Source organism: Oreochromis niloticus, linkage group LG3, assembly GCF_001858045.2.
Source record: "Oreochromis niloticus isolate F11D_XX linkage group LG3, O_niloticus_UMD_NMBU, whole genome shotgun sequence".
Lineage (NCBI taxonomy): Eukaryota > Metazoa > Chordata > Actinopteri > Cichliformes > Cichlidae > Oreochromis > Oreochromis niloticus.
In genome coordinates, this window is record NC_031967.2 from 27,006,368 (window position 1) to 27,019,084 (window position 12,717).

A 12,717-nucleotide genomic window follows, 5' to 3' on the forward strand; every position below is an offset into this window, starting at 1 on the left:
TTTAGGTTTGACAGTGTTTTAGAAGGTAAAGGTGAATGCTTGGACATGAATTGAGCTGTGGTTTGGGGAGGACCTAAAAGGGGACTGGCGACGGCTCCCATGCCTGGCAGATCCCCATGTACTAAATAGAAGTGAAGATGCTAAAGAATTGAAAAGGGGAGGGAGTGTAGGACACGTAAATGAGAATGAACAGCTTGCAGAACTGGGGGAACCTATATAGATGAGAACCAGAAGGAGCGTATTTGGAGGCGTGGTCACGCTCCTGAAATTCCAATACATAATCTCCAATTTGCATAAAACACATTTTCTAAGCCCACCAAATCTCCTGCTCTTCTCCTAGGTGGATGCTTTGGTGTCTCCTATGGTTGGCCATGATCCTCTCTCTACACGTGTTGGAAATGCTTTGTTTGAAGTAGCTGGACCCGAGCTGACCACAAGGTTTAGAAAGGAAGCAGAAGATGAAACAATGCCTGGTGACTCAGTACTGCTGGAGGGCTTACCTGGACTTCAGTCTAATGCAGTCTTCTTCCTCAATCTTGTTCCCTGGGATGGTGACCCAGAGGGTGTTGCAGTCCAGGTGAGATAGTAAGGAATGATTTTATTAGTCTGCCTGTTTGTGAGGACATTTTTTAATGAAGCCATTTGTCATAATCCAATATTGTTATGTTCTATAGGTTCTTCGAATGAGCATCAACACAATCCTATCTTCTTGTGAGAAGAAAGGATTCAGATCTGTCGCTCTTCCTGTCCTCGGGGCTGGGATGGCCCTGCAGTTTCCTGTCAGTGAGGTGGAGAGGGTGTTAATGGAGGAAGTTTATGTATTTGAAGAGGAACGAGCGGGCATCACACCACTCCTGATCCGCATCGTCATTCACCCCGATGATGAGGAGACACACGAGGTTGTGACAAAGCACTTTTCCCTAAAAATCAACTACTGACAATTACGATACTGAGAGTTGAAGAATGCCACCAACACAAAACTCTTGTATTTATTTGTGATGCTTAAGAAAAGAAACTCTGAATATAGTAATCAAATATGTTCCAATAGAAAACGCTCATTTACCATCTCATTTGCCAAAATCAGTCAGCGGGGACAGTCTCATCTGACCCAGTATTGTGTGTAATAATATACTGTACACAAAGTGTTACTAATGCTATTAATTCGTTGTCTTTACAGACATTTGGCTCTGTCCAAAATGACAAATTCACTGAAGATTTTCACCACAAAGACCCAGCCCAAGGTGAGTGTAGGAAAATATATACAACTAAGAATAAGTTTTAAGTTTTAACTAAGACTAAGTTTTTTATTTTATTTGTTTTTTTCCTTTCGGGCATCTAATTACTACATCAGTTAGAGAATATAAAAACATTCAGTCCATCACAGTGTACTAAATACACAGCATTTGGACAACAGCTCAAATAGCCAATATTTTGGAGGATTCAGACAGTCTTGCATTAACCCTCCAAAGACTGAACAAAAGCTTGACCTAATAGTTTGACCTAATTATCATTTAGTGATCAGGTCTCATATTATCCCTCCTGCTACAGACCCATCTGTCCTCACACCAACATTGGTTGCTTTTGAACACTTTGAGCCTGTGTCCTACTGAATGAAGTGGTCAACAACCTGAAACCCACAAGTTGTATTCTGGATATTTATAATAACCAACCCAAAGCTTGGCCTAATAGCAAACTGCATTCTCTTCTTATTCTTTAGCATTGATTCTGTGTCTGACTAAGCCTATACTGTAAAATCTGCTTCCTATTTCAAACTTCAAACCATGACCAAAAAATATTTCAAAGGCAGCAAAAGTAAGAAAGAAATGTACTTAACAGAGTCACTGTTCTCCTCTAGAGTCAACAACAATGAGGCTGGTCCTGCTGGGAAAAACTGGATCTGGGAAAAGTCACCTGGGTAACACCATTCTTGGAGAGGAGCACTTTGCCACCTACCCCTCTCCAAACTCTGGAACAATGAAATGCCAAACAGAAACCAAAACAGTCAGTGGAAGAAGCATCACTCTGATCGACACCCCTGGTTTCTTTGACACAGGAAGGTCTGAAGAAGATTTGAACTCTGAGATAATGAGCTGTATGACAGAGTGTGCTCCTGGGCCTCATGCTTTTCTCATTGTGCTTCGAGTGGATAAATTCACAGAGCATGAGCAGGCTGTCATCACTAAGATAGTTCAGTCTTTCTCAGATGAAGCTCTAAAATATGCTGTAGTTGTTTTCACTCACGGTGACCAGCTCGACAAAAATTTAAAAATTGAAGATTTTGTCAGTCAGAACAAGAACCTGAGTGATCTGGTGTCAAAGTGTGGTGGTCGGTGCCACGTCTTTGATAACAAACACTGGAACAACAACCAGCCAAACAACTACAGGAGCAACCAGTTCCAGCTGGAGGAGTTGCTGAAAACAATAGAAAAAATGGTGGCGGAAAGAAACGGAGGCTACTACACAAATAAAACGCTGCAACATGTGGAGACGGCAATACGAGAACAGGTAGAGCAGATTAGACACTCAATGCCAGATAAAACCCCAGAAGAGATCAGAAAGCAGGCTAAAACTAATGTGATCAATAGGTTTCTGATCCAAATGGCAGGGACTGGAACAGGAGCTTTGCTAGGTGGTTTTTTCGGTGTAGTAACATTGGCTGAATTTGCTATCAAAGCCACAAAGAACCCACAACTGATGAATGTCGCAACAAAGCTTATCAGATTTGTGCCAGCTGCACAGCAACAGAATGCATTAGTAGCTGCTGCAGCAGTAGGCTTGGTCGGAGCAGCAACTGGAGGAGGAATAATGGGAGGTGTCATTGGAAATGAAGCAGCTAAGGATGCAGAGTCACCTTTAGAAGCTATACAGAGAACATATAAGGCTGTAGAAGAAAAAAGAAAATCTCTTTCTCATGTAAGATTTTCATAATAATCAGGTACAGTAGTCCCTCGTTTATCGCACGAGTTACGTTCTAAAAATAATAGCCAACTTTATTATTTACAATTATTATAGATGTTTTTAGGCTGTAAAACCCATCACTACACACTGTATACACTTTTCTTGTTGTGTTTGACATTTTTGTGTTGGTTGGGAGAAAACTTACAAACACACAGGACAGCTCTTCAGAGTCACGCTGCTAGCGATCGAAGATTTATGTAGATTTGACTACCTGAACTCATTCTGTACTGTACAGGAGACACGGCACGAGATTGATTGGCAGTGGTCTACAGGACGCAGAACACAATGCGTTGTTAAAATTTAAAAAAAGAAAAAAAAGAAAGCCGTAAAAGCTGTTACACAAAATTAGTGTTTATTTGGAATCTGGTTTTTGGTAAACTATCATATATTTAGTCAGCAGTTTCCTCCTTCATGAAGAAAATTTTGTTCTTCAGCCACTTTAGCACTTTATCTACTAACATTTTGTTTTATCTTACTCCCCTTTGGTGGTGGGAACATATTGTTTGGTGTATTTATGTTCAATAGGTTTGTGATCCATAAACAACTAAAACGTTGAGCTTAAAGATTCTCACAACATCTATGAGTGTGATAGCTGTGTTTATGGGGTCTTGCTTGAACTACCCAGTGCCTTGATTCACTGTGATCATAATTTTTCATACAGATGTGACTAAAGTGGAAGAATGTTTAAGACCATAAAACACATCAAACTTTAAAAAAAATAACAAAACACAACAACACACGTAAGATTGAAGAAATTAGGTTTTGTTTGATTTTTCCCCGATATTGTCAAATCTCTATTTTAACTTAATTGTGAAGTATCTAATAATAATAGAACTACTTGACATGTGTATGCTATATTGCTGATATGATTGACAGATCAAAGATGTCTTATTAAGCAATAAAAGCTATAATTTCTGACAAGGTTTCCCATTTCCCGTGCCACAGTTTTGCTGTTGTTGTACTGCACTTACATGTTGTGATCAACAAGAGACTCTAAGAAAAGGCTTCGATTCATGTGATGCCATTACCAGCATTAACATCAATTTTATTCATATAGTCCCAAATCACAACAGCAATCTCCTCATTGTGATTTGTAAGGTAAAAACCTCACAATAATGCAGAGAAACCCCAACAATCAATGTGAGCAAACACATGGCAACAGTGGTTAGGAAAAGTTCACTTTTAACAGGAAAAAAGCTCCACAAAAACCCGGCTCAGGGAGAGGGCATCCATGTCCTGTGGCCCTTTAAGGGTTAGGAGAGGTACACAACCTGTTAATAAATGTTAAATGTTAATAAAAAAAAACTGAATTCATTTTGCTGAATGTTGTATAAGTATGTAAGTTCATACTCAAATTTTAAAAAAGAAACACTAAACATTATTATACTTGTATGAAAAAATTAACTGCACCCAAAATATTTTGCAGTTCAACAATATTAATCTTTTTATTTGAACTTTTAGTAGAAATTTAAATGAAGTTAAAGTATTCAAAGTAATATTCAAAAAGTAATTTAAAATGTGATTTTATGCAAATTTCAACCAACTCTTTGGTTCTGAAAAAAGTGCAATATGAGCACAAAATAATGTTTATATTCAACAACTTAGGGAAAAAAAAACAAGTTGTAGAATGGATTCCTTTATACTTACAGCTGAACATAAATAGACATCCAGAGTGAAAAGCAGTGCAAATAAATGCAAACATGGCCTATCCTGACACTCATCTTTTGTCAGTGTAAGCTGTTTCTATCACATTTAACCTGAGATTGAATTTTGTGTAATTTCAATACAAAACTGTTTAGCCTACAAACATTCAGAGATGAACTTACACACTTGCTTTACTTCTCTGGAATAGCTTGCTCGGAGATGAAATGACAGTTTGGCAGCACGTAGCGAGGCTCCAAATGCTTTTAGTGTGTAGTAACTTCACAACGCCAACAGGTCTCGCACACAACAGCCGCTCTATAATGTGACACATACTGCTCCGACGTGCTAAGGTCACAATCTGGATTATGCCACGTCACAAGTTTTGTGATATGCTTTTGTGATATTTGATGGATCGGGGTACAGTTTTTATTTCTTTCCAATAACTGATCCAGTAATTTAGGTCAGGATCGGACCGATGCCAATACTGTATATCGGATCGGTCCATCTCTAGAATAAGCACACCGAGTAAAAAAGTTGAGTAAAGAAGAAACACTGAGTGGCAGGGCTGTGCAGAGATTTTTGAAGGGGCATGTGCTCAAAGTTTAAAAGGGGCAAACAGAACTGGGGTGACCCACATGTCCCAGTCTGTCAGATGACTCTCGAGTCATAGTAATTAAGTTTGTCTGTCTGCGACCCATTGTTCTGCTTGGGAAGTAGAGAGAGAGAAAAAAGGATGGCATAGAGGTCAGAACATCTCTGCCCCTACAATGCAGTCATTTAGCAAATGGAAATACTTTTAGGTTTTATTGTTCTTAATCCATGTTTATGGTTGTTTGTCTATGTTTGCTAAATTCGTACTCATATATACTTTTTTTAAAATGTTCATATCAATACAACAGGATGGACAGCAGCTCCAGATAGTCTAGAGAAGCCAGCCACAGGTTTAGAGAGATGAGAGGGGGCTGCACCTGTGACATCTAGTTTTGTCAATCAGCTTTCCTGAACACTTTTTAATCTTGCTTAACATTACTAGCTTGCTCAATCTAATAAAGCGATGTTTTAGACACAAGTCACTGTTAGAATAATGTTATTCCCAAGTTCATTCAGACATGACATCAGTATTGTTGAGTTTAGCTGTCTTTATTGATGGGCAAAGCGAGGCTTCGCAAAAACACTGAAGCATTTGAGGCTTTGAAACAATGTGAACGTCTCGTGCACAGTGACACCTGCTGGCCAGTTTGGCTATCAGTACATCTCGATGATGCTGTTCTGTGAATCAGTGACTCAGACAAACACAGCACATTTCCAAACAAACCTACTTGTTATACCTCACTCAGTAATTGTGATCAACGCGTTTCTCATTTGTTATGAAAATGTTTAAGGAACAGTTCACCTGTATTTAATGTATTTTTTTCATATTTCTTTAAACCGTGTAAATATATTCTTTAGGGTCGTGCAGTGTGTTAGTAACAGATTATAGTGAGGATGATGTAAATAATGCAGCAAATAACATTTTCTATTAAAAGTAGACAAAAAAACAACAACTAGAGTCAGGCTGAAAACTTCTGTTTTATTTTCTCTTTAAAAGCAGAGGCGGTTTTTATTGAGATGTTTTAGCGAATGGAGCTCAGTCTCTGTTTTTCTCACTTTCATTTATATAACAGTAATTCAAATAAGATATTTGTATATTATTTATGTTTCTTTATATTTAATTGATTACACTTTAAGCACTAGTTTAAACTAGTACAAGGTTATTGACCTGTCTATAATAGTCTTCAGCAAAAATAATAAAGAGAGTGATTGAAAGTAGAGCTGGGCTATATCATACCGTTCACGGTAATACCGGTATAATGTTGGCCAATGATAAGAAAATGAAATATTGCGATAGAATATGGTAAAACGCACATGCGCAGTGCCTTTGTTTACATACACACATGGCGGCGACGCAGAATGAGAAGAGCGAAAGCGGATCATTGAATGAAACGGATGGTCCAGAACTGGTTTGTAAAAATGCTGCAACTTCAGTAATGTGGAACTGGTTTAACTTTCGTCCGTCAGATACACAACAAAGCACTATTTTTGGTAGAGCATGCTAGCGGGCCGTCATTATTACCGTGTTTTTTTGAAAATACGGCACACTTAAAATCAATCCTTTGATTTTTCTTAAAATCGGCAGTGCCCCCTATAATCCCGTGTGCCTTATGAATGAATTCTGGTTGTGTTTACTGACCTCGAAACGATTTTATGTGGTACATGGCGCTCGAAAATCTGCCAAATGTTTCAGTACGACTTTGCTAAGCTACGACCCCGCACCGTTTGATGGATTGTCGGAGCATTACGGCTATCGTAGGCAGCAGCCTCGCGGAGTGATACGTACTGTGCTTCAACATAATATTACCGTATTGTGTGTGTATAACCTCTTTTTAAGTTTTGTGGATATTATACATGGTTATGCTGAGGATAAGTTGGCCAATTTCCACTGGAAATGCCTTTTGGTTAAACTGTCAGCAAGGATTTGCATTTGCACTGTTAATTTTTTACATAACTTTAATGCACTTAAAAAGGCTGCTTGTTTAAGTGAAAATACGTTGACGTTTTTTTTGTTGTTTTTTTTGCACTAATAAAGTTGAGGAGTTGTAAAGTATTTTTGTCTAGTGTCAATTATATCATCAGTTATATCGTTATCGCAAATTTTCAAATGTATATCCTGATAAATATTTTTGGTCATATCGCCCTGCTCCAATTGAAAGTGCATTATTTTCTTTTACACATGCGGGTGTAATAAATATAAGCGGTGGTATCAAAATGGCCTGTATTTGTATAGTGCTTTACTAGTCCCTAAGGACCCCAAGGTGCTTTACACATCCAGTCATCCACCCATTCACACACACATTCACACAACCACCCTGGGGCGCACTGAAAGAGGCGAACACATGAAATCAGTAAATACAGGTCAGCCCAAATGTGTCTGCTTAAAAAAAAAAGTGAATCCTTCTGCGTGGTAAGAAACAATGTCACCCTGTCTTGTCTGAGCTGCTTGGCATCGTACAAGCTCATTTTGAGCCTGGTGCTGAAGATTCACCAGCTGGTATTGGCTACAGTGCCACTAAAGGAGAAAGAAAAGCTGATGGAGGTCTACGGTAAGACTGATAGGTATATCTGCTACTTGGGCACCACAGACAATCATAGGCACTATTCAACGGTGTCAGGTGCAGCAGAAAGGTTGGCTGAACAGGTGGAGACAACGAAATATTGTCAATGTTAATCTGGAGTGGTTGAATTTGACTAAGCAACAAACAGTTATATAAAGATATTTTAAGAGGCCAAAAAAGACAATGTGGGTACAATAACACAGTCATGAAGAGTCATGAAGATACTTGCAAAACAGTTAACTTACTTTATATAAAACTCCTTTGTAAATCCTATTGATTACAGTCTATTTGTCAATATATGCAAAGATATTACATATAAATATAAAACAAAAAAACCCAAACAAATCACATCACTCTTTAGCACAACACCGACAGTACGAGTACAAAGATGTCAACACACCTCCTGAGATTGGATGTGAGTTGAAGTAGAAATCTTTCACATTTAAGTCAGATGTATTAACAACAGAGCATGTCCTCGTACTGCACCTCAAAAGGGTTTTAGAGAGCAGGTCATGAGCTTTGGGGCCAGATTAGGTTTTGACTAAGTTTTACTTGTGCTCAAGCTGCATCATAGCAAAAGCTTCACAAGGTTAATATATCACTGCAATTGTTGACTTATTTAGTTTCTGCTTTCAAATGGATGAAATTGACATTTTCATAGAAGTGCTTTACTTAATGAGAAGGATATTGTACAGAGCACCTGCCTTCAGACGCACATGCTGATATCTTCAGTCATAACTTAAACCACCAGGTGTATGGAAAATATGATGAATGGAAAGTTGCACAGGTACAATGTGATGATAATAATAATAAAGATCAGTAATTACAGAAGTCCAGAATTGGATAAAGAAAACTGGTTTTAAAAGGTTTTCGTACAGGGACCTTTATAAATTCTTTAATGTCCAGACTGGTTTATCACAGAGGCGTTGTTATTACTGTTCTAAATGTATCATTACCTGCATGCACGGTTGCTTAGTCATGCGCCCCATGTGACGCATATACGAGAGAAACCTGTAGCTCGACTTGCAGAATTAGACATACAGTGCGATCAGAGAGTGCTGAGCTCTTGCAAATCGCTGCTTATATTTGGTTCAGTTACAGCGGGATGATGGGTGATCAGACCCAGCACCCGGTTTTCTTTGAGTGTGAGAGTCTTAAAGAAGGACATCTGACGAGATTACAAAAATACTTCGGTATTCACCGCAAATCAGGCGGAGGAGAGTGCGGACCAGTGACGAGAGTGGACAAGAACGTCTACAGTGTGGTTTTCCGAAATAAAAGAGGTAGGTTTCTCATGCTTTTGAACACACACACACACACACACACACTTACAAATGACCATTAATGAATAATTTAATGTTGTCTTTCGCTTAAAATAGCAGTAACAGAATGGTCTCAGCTGTTTAAGAGATATTATATTGTAACTGCTGAAGTACAGCTGTGAGTAGTGAAAAAGGAAACGTAATCGAAAGTTTATCTGGAAAGCGAAACTTAACGTTATACAAAGCATTTGGTGATCAGCAGCTGCGAGTTCAGGAAATTACTGAAACTATGATTTCCCACCGTCACATTTGAAGTCTTTCCTCTGTAAATGTGCTGGTTAGACAGAGAAAGAGAGCTACTCGGATATCTCTGCATGTGCAGTTTTTATTGTATTTGCTGTTTGTACGTGTTGTAATACAGGAAGTAAAATAAGCCGTACAAGCCTTGTGTAGTCAGGGAAATATTGTGCGTGTGACACATTTGATATTAAATTAGACGTTTTACCTTTTGGTCACTCGGTGAAAAGAGAAGAAAAAACACTATAAAGAAGGCAAAGGACGCAAAAAAAAAAAAAAAAAAAAAAAAAAAAGGTTATATAAGAATTCAGTCTGTAATTTGGGATATCTGTCTACAGATCAGCAGCGAGTCCTTCAGAGATCAGAGCATGTTTTGGATCTTGAAGATCGTCGTTTGGTGATCTTTGTCCGAGAAACTCTGGAAAATGACACCTCTCACCTCACCACCCCCACTTCTGCTCCAGCAGAGGTAAATTTCATGCATTAATTTAATAATCTTTTTTAATAGTTTTATGGATCCAAATGAACATTGTCCATTTCATTATATTATTAATGTAAGGACAGTTAGCTACATGTTGATAGCTGTTCTTATTTGCATGTCTTCCCAATCACAGCCTCCTGAGAACATTCCTGCCTCGTCTCTTCCACCAAGTGATGAAGAGTATGAACTACATGTTGATAATTATCTCCTTCGTTACCTGAAAGAATGTCCTGATGCTCAGCAAGAACTTGAGAACATGCTTGGCTGTTTAGCCTGCTCTGCTGATCTTTACTGTGAGGAGGGGAGGGTTTTAGTGAGGAGGCGAGCTCAACCTGGTGCTGCAGATGAAGTTAGTGATTGGAAAGCTGAGGTAGACGCTTTCTTTGGTGGCTACTTGTGCCATTATGAGGTAAACCCTGACAAAGTTGAAGCTTTGGTTCAGTCCAGCAGCTCTTGTCAGACTGCAGGTGAGGTGAAGGTGTACACAGATGAGTCTGGGAAGGCTGTTGTTGTTGGAGAACTGTCTCTGGTTCATGCCAGGTTGGTAGACATTGAGGAACCTTCAAGTTTACGTGACAATATGGCATCTCTGAGTTTAAGTGAGGAAAGCACAACCATTGCTAGCTACAGCCTTTGTGATGGGCTCCAGGTGTTTGTGTGTCAGGGTGACATCACCAAGCAACACGCTGATGCTCTGGTAAATGCAGCCAATCAGGACTTGGAGCACTCTGCAGGTGTTGCTGCTGCACTGAGTCGAGCTGGTGGTCCTGAAATACAGAGAGAGAGTGATGAATTAGTGAAGTGTTTTGGGAAAATTCCCATAGGAGAAACAGTAGTGACCACAGGGGGTAACTTAAAGTGCAAGAAACTGCTTCATGCAGTTGTGCCTGTAGGTGGAAAAGCAAGTAAGAGAGATAAGATGTTACTGGAAAAAACTGTGCATTCTGCTTTAAAGTTTTCAGAAATAATGGAGTTTCAGTCCATAGCCATTCCTTGTATCAGCTCAGGTGTCTGTGGGGTTCCTCTCACTGTGTGCACTGAGGCAACTGTTGCTGCTGTGAAGGACTTTGGCAGTGTGGGAGGTCGAAGTCTGAGGAAAATCATCCTGATTGATAACAGAGAGGAGGCGGTGAGGGCCATGCAGGAAGCATGTGACAGGCTTCTCCAAGGGATAGATACACCTGATGAAGATACAGCAAGAGGAGCCACTGCCAGAGCTCCTGGAGGCAGAGTCCACATGGAGGTTATTCAGGGATCGATCGAGAGCCAGCAGGTGAGAAACGTTGCTGATAAGATAGATCACACCAACACAAGTTAGTTAGTTTGAATTGATCATTCACTAGCTGCGCCCACATCCTCATCTTAGGTTTGACAGTGTTTTAGTAGGTAAAGGTGAATGCTTGGACATGAAGTGAGCTGTGGTTTGGGGAAGACCTCAAAGGGGACTGGCGACGGCTCCCATGCCTGGCAGATCCCCATGTACTAAATAGAAGTGAAGAAGTTAAAGAATTGAAAAGGGGAGAGAGGGTGGGACACGTAAACGAGAATGAACAGCTTACAGAACTGGGTTAACCAATAGAACCAGAAGGAGCGTATTTGGAGGCGTGGTCCCGCTCCTGAAATTCCGATACATAATCTCCAATTTATATAAAACACATTTTCTAAGCCCACAAAATCTCCTGCTCTTCTCCTAGGTGGATGCTTTGGTGTCTCCTATGGTTGGCCATGATCCTCTCTCTACCCGTGTTGGAAATGCTTTGTTTGAAGTAGCTGGACCTGAGCTGACCACAAGGTTTATAAAGGAAGCAGAAGATGAAACCATGCCTGGTGACTCAGTACTTTTGGAGGGCTTACCTGGACTTCAGTCTAATGCAGTCTTCTTCCTCAATCTTGTTCCCTTTGATGGTGACCCAGATGGTGTTGCAGTCCAGGTGAGATAGTAAGGAATGATTTTATTAGTCTGCCTGTTTGTGAGGACATTTTTTAATGAAGCCATTTGTCATAATCCAATATTGTTATGTTCTATAGGTTCTTCGAATGAGCATCAACACAATCCTATCTTCTTGTGCGAAGAAAGGATTCAGATCTGTCGCTCTTCCTGTCCTCGGGGCTGGGATGGCCCTGCAGTTTCCTGCCAGTGAAGTGGAGAGGGTGTTAATGGAGGAAGTTTATGTATTTGAAGAGGAACGAGCAGGCATCACACCACTCCTGATCCGCATCGTCATTCACCCTGATGATGAGGAGACACACGAGGTTATGACATAGCACTTTTCCCTAAAAATCAACTACTGACAATTAAGATGCTGATAGTTGAAGAATGCCACCAATACCAAACTCTTGTATTGATTTGTGCTTAAAAAAAGAAACTCTGAATATAGTAATCAAATATGTTCCAATAGTAAAAGCTCATTTACCATCTCATTTGCCAATATCAGTCAGCAGGGACAGTCTCATCTGACCCCAGTATTATCTGTAATAATATACTGTACAGAAAGTGTTACTAATGCTGTTAATTTGTTGTCTTTACAGACATTTGGCTCTGTCCAAAATGACAAATTCACTGAAGATTTTCACCAAAAAGACCCAGACCAAGGTGAGTGTAGGGAAATATTTACAACTAAGAATCAAAACAGTGTTTTTTATTTTATTTGGTTTTTTCCTTTCTAAAAATCTTGAGTTAAAAAAGAGACAACATCTAAAACATCAATAGGGAATTACTACACAAGTTAGAGAATATAAAAAACATTCAGTCCATCACAGTGTACTAAATACACAGCATTTGGACAACAGCTCAAATACCCGAAATTTTGGAGGTTTCAGACAGTCTTGCATTAACCTTCCAAAGACTGAACAAAAGCTTGACCTAATTATCATTTAGTGATCAGGTCTCATATTATCCCTCCTGCTACAGACCCATCTGTCC

General features: G+C 39.5%; 2 protein-coding genes across 2 annotated transcripts in view; both read left to right on the forward strand.

Moving 5' to 3' along the window:
- The window catches only part of LOC109198768 (uncharacterized), a 30,233-nt gene that overhangs the window by 2,248 nt on the left and 15,268 nt on the right, over window positions 1-12,717 (forward strand). Inside the window, exons 4-6 of the mRNA XM_025904772.1 lie at window positions 341-577; window positions 11,823-12,047; window positions 12,324-12,387. Of these exons, the coding sequence (XP_025760557.1) occupies window positions 341-577; window positions 11,823-12,047; window positions 12,324-12,387 (526 nt within the window). The remainder of the gene's footprint in view (window positions 1-340; window positions 578-11,822; window positions 12,048-12,323; window positions 12,388-12,717) is intronic.
- LOC112846232 (uncharacterized) lies at window positions 8,701-11,474 on the forward strand. The gene is made up of 4 exons (XM_025905650.1): window positions 8,701-9,037; window positions 9,652-9,782; window positions 9,928-11,106; window positions 11,442-11,474. Exons 1-4 carry the CDS (start codon window positions 8,860-8,862, stop codon window positions 11,457-11,459), a joined length of 1,506 nt encoding a protein of 501 aa, XP_025761435.1. The 5' UTR covers window positions 8,701-8,859; the 3' UTR covers window positions 11,460-11,474.

Bases quoted from the DNA above. Each gene is read 5' to 3' on its own strand.
- LOC112846232 (XM_025905650.1), top strand. From the start codon at position 8,860: ATGATGGGTGATCAGACCCAGCACCCGGTTTTCTTTGAGTGTGAGAGT. The intron at 9,038-9,651 runs GTAGGTTTCTCA...ATCTGTCTACAG, and splicing joins GGTTTTCCGAAATAAAAGAG to ATCAGCAGCGAGTCCTTCAG. The intron at 9,783-9,927 runs GTAAATTTCATG...TCCCAATCACAG, and splicing joins CCACTTCTGCTCCAGCAGAG to CCTCCTGAGAACATTCCTGC.